Here is a 2,305-nt window from a genome sequence, read left to right as displayed (position 1 = left end):
GAGAAATAGTGTGTTTTTCAGTTTTTTTTTCTTTACTTTTCCCTTTAAAATGCATTGACAATAAGGTAATTACTAAACAAAATGATCACACACTAAAAGCCTAATTTGTCCTGAAAAAAACAATATCTAGATCATTTAGGTGTGATTAGGGCAGCACGGTGGCGTAGTGGTTAGCGCTCTCACCTTGCATCGCTGGGTCCCCGGTTTGAATCCCAGCCAGGTCAACATCTGCAAGGAGTTTGTATGTTCTTCCCGTGTCTGCGAGGGTTTCCTCCGGGCACTCTGGTCCCCCCCCCCCCCCCCCCCCCGCATCCAAAAAAAAACATACAGATAAGTTAATTAGCTTCCCCCCTAAATTGGCCCTAGACTACAATACATACACTACACAATACAGACATATGACTGTGGTAGGGACTAGATTGTGAGCTCCTTTGAGGGACAGTTAGTGACAAGACTACCGTATTTTTCAGACTATAAGACGCACCTAGGTTTAGAGGACAAAAACAAAGGGAAAAAAATATATACTAAACCTGGTGCATAAATGGTGAAGGGACATCTTGTGGATTATGCCCCCTTTGTACCTCATGCCCCATCTTGTGTCTCTATGTGTCCTCCTCTATGCTCATTTTTCTCTCCCTTGTGTCCTCCTCTATGCCCCTTTATGTCCCCCTCTGTCCTCCTTGTGTCCTTCTCTATGCCCCTTTGTGTCCTCCATTTTCTCCGTGTCCTCCTATGCATGGGCACGGTACAGGGAGTCCCTGACATTGCGGCGGGTTGGAGGCTCGTATTGGCAGGCGTTCACAAGTCAGGATCTCCCTGCATTTGGACTTTTTCCCCCACTTTTGGGGGAGAAAATCTGAGTCTTATAGTCCAAAAAATACAGTATAAATAATCTGTACAGCACTGCGGAAGATGTTGGCGCTATATAATTACTAACTAATAATAATTAGTAGTAATAAAGTTATTGGCGAATGAATGGGAGCAGTGCTGATATGTAAAAAATTAATTTGGTCCTGAAATGGTTAAGGTAAGACAGGCAACGATTCCTGAATGTTTGTCTAATTTCAGGTTGAACTTTCCATGTTCATCTATGGCTCCCCAGAACCAGTCAAATGTCCGTGACTTCTTCCTGATTGGTTTTCCAGGTCTTCCGGAAAAGTTCTACTCTTTGGCTTCTTTAGCATTCTTGCTGATTTTTAGTATATCTCTTTGTTCCAATCTAATTGTTTTAGTTTTGATCTTGCTGAGGCCACATCTCCACCAGCCCATGTACATCACAGTCGGAAACATGGCGGTTTCGGACCTTCTTTTTGACTTCTTTACTTTGCCAAAAATCATCGGCAGGTATTGGTTTGGTGATGGGTCTTTGTCGCATTCAGCATGTTTTACACAAATGTTCTTTGTCCATTATCTGGGACCTCTTGATTCATTCATAATAATGGTGATGGCCATTGATCGCTATGTTGCCATCTGTAAACCTCTTCAATATCACGCTATTATCAGCAACAGAGTGGTGGCGATTCTCTGCTTGGTCTTCTGGATCTTTGCAGCTGCCATCGGACTGTCAATCATGTCTTTGGGTGTATGGCTTCCATACTGTGGTCCCAATGGGATCAAGAGTTGCTTTTGTTCCCTCACTCCAGTGGCTGTCCTTTCCTGCGTAGATTCTGCTCCAGCCAGGAGGATCGGATTCATCATAGCCATGATGGTCCATATATTTCCTTTGTCTTTTATCGTCTTCTCTTACTTTATCATCTTCTCCAAGATTCGCTCATCAAGTCGCACTGACAGTTGGCATAAGGCAGTTTACACGTGTATCACCCATTGGTTCGTCATTGGCCTTCACTTTTTTCCTCGAATGACTGTGTACACCTATAACCAGATACAGTTAATCCCTGATGCCGACGTCAATGTCTTGCTCATTTGTCTGTACAACTTTTCTCCGCATTTTACCAGCCCTATGGTATTTTGTCTCAGAACTCAGGAAATTAAAAAAACTCTCAGGAATGTCATTCAGCAAGTCATCAATTAAAAAAGGATTGAGAGCGAAGTGTTTGAATAAAGTTGAAGAGAAATCGAGAGCCCAATATGGTGTAGTATGTCAAAATTGATTGGATAAATGAAACAGTGAAATGGTAATACTCACAAACACGGGTTACCACCTAGGTAACCACTCATTAGGCAGGTGAGGAGATTAGACCTGTCCTCACTCAGGATTAAGAAGTCGCTCTCTGTAGATAGGAAGAAAGGGGGTAGATCACCCCTCCACCTGGGGTGGACTCAAATATATTGGTAGGTGAACAGA

General features: G+C 43.0%; 1 protein-coding gene across 1 annotated transcript; it reads left to right on the top strand.

Moving 5' to 3' along the window:
* Positions 1-1,090: 1,090 nt before the first annotated feature.
* LOC137544670 (olfactory receptor 1J2-like) lies at positions 1,091-2,032 on the top strand. The gene has a single exon (XM_068265767.1). The coding sequence runs from the start codon at positions 1,091-1,093 to the stop codon at positions 2,030-2,032; it is 942 nt and encodes a 313-aa protein (XP_068121868.1).
* Positions 2,033-2,305: the final 273 nt, after the last annotated feature.

Source organism: Hyperolius riggenbachi, chromosome 2, assembly GCF_040937935.1.
Source record: "Hyperolius riggenbachi isolate aHypRig1 chromosome 2, aHypRig1.pri, whole genome shotgun sequence".
Taxonomy (NCBI): domain Eukaryota; kingdom Metazoa; phylum Chordata; class Amphibia; order Anura; family Hyperoliidae; genus Hyperolius; species Hyperolius riggenbachi.
Note: the sequence above shows the minus strand (reverse complement) of the source record. Positions and strands in the feature narration are given on the sequence as shown.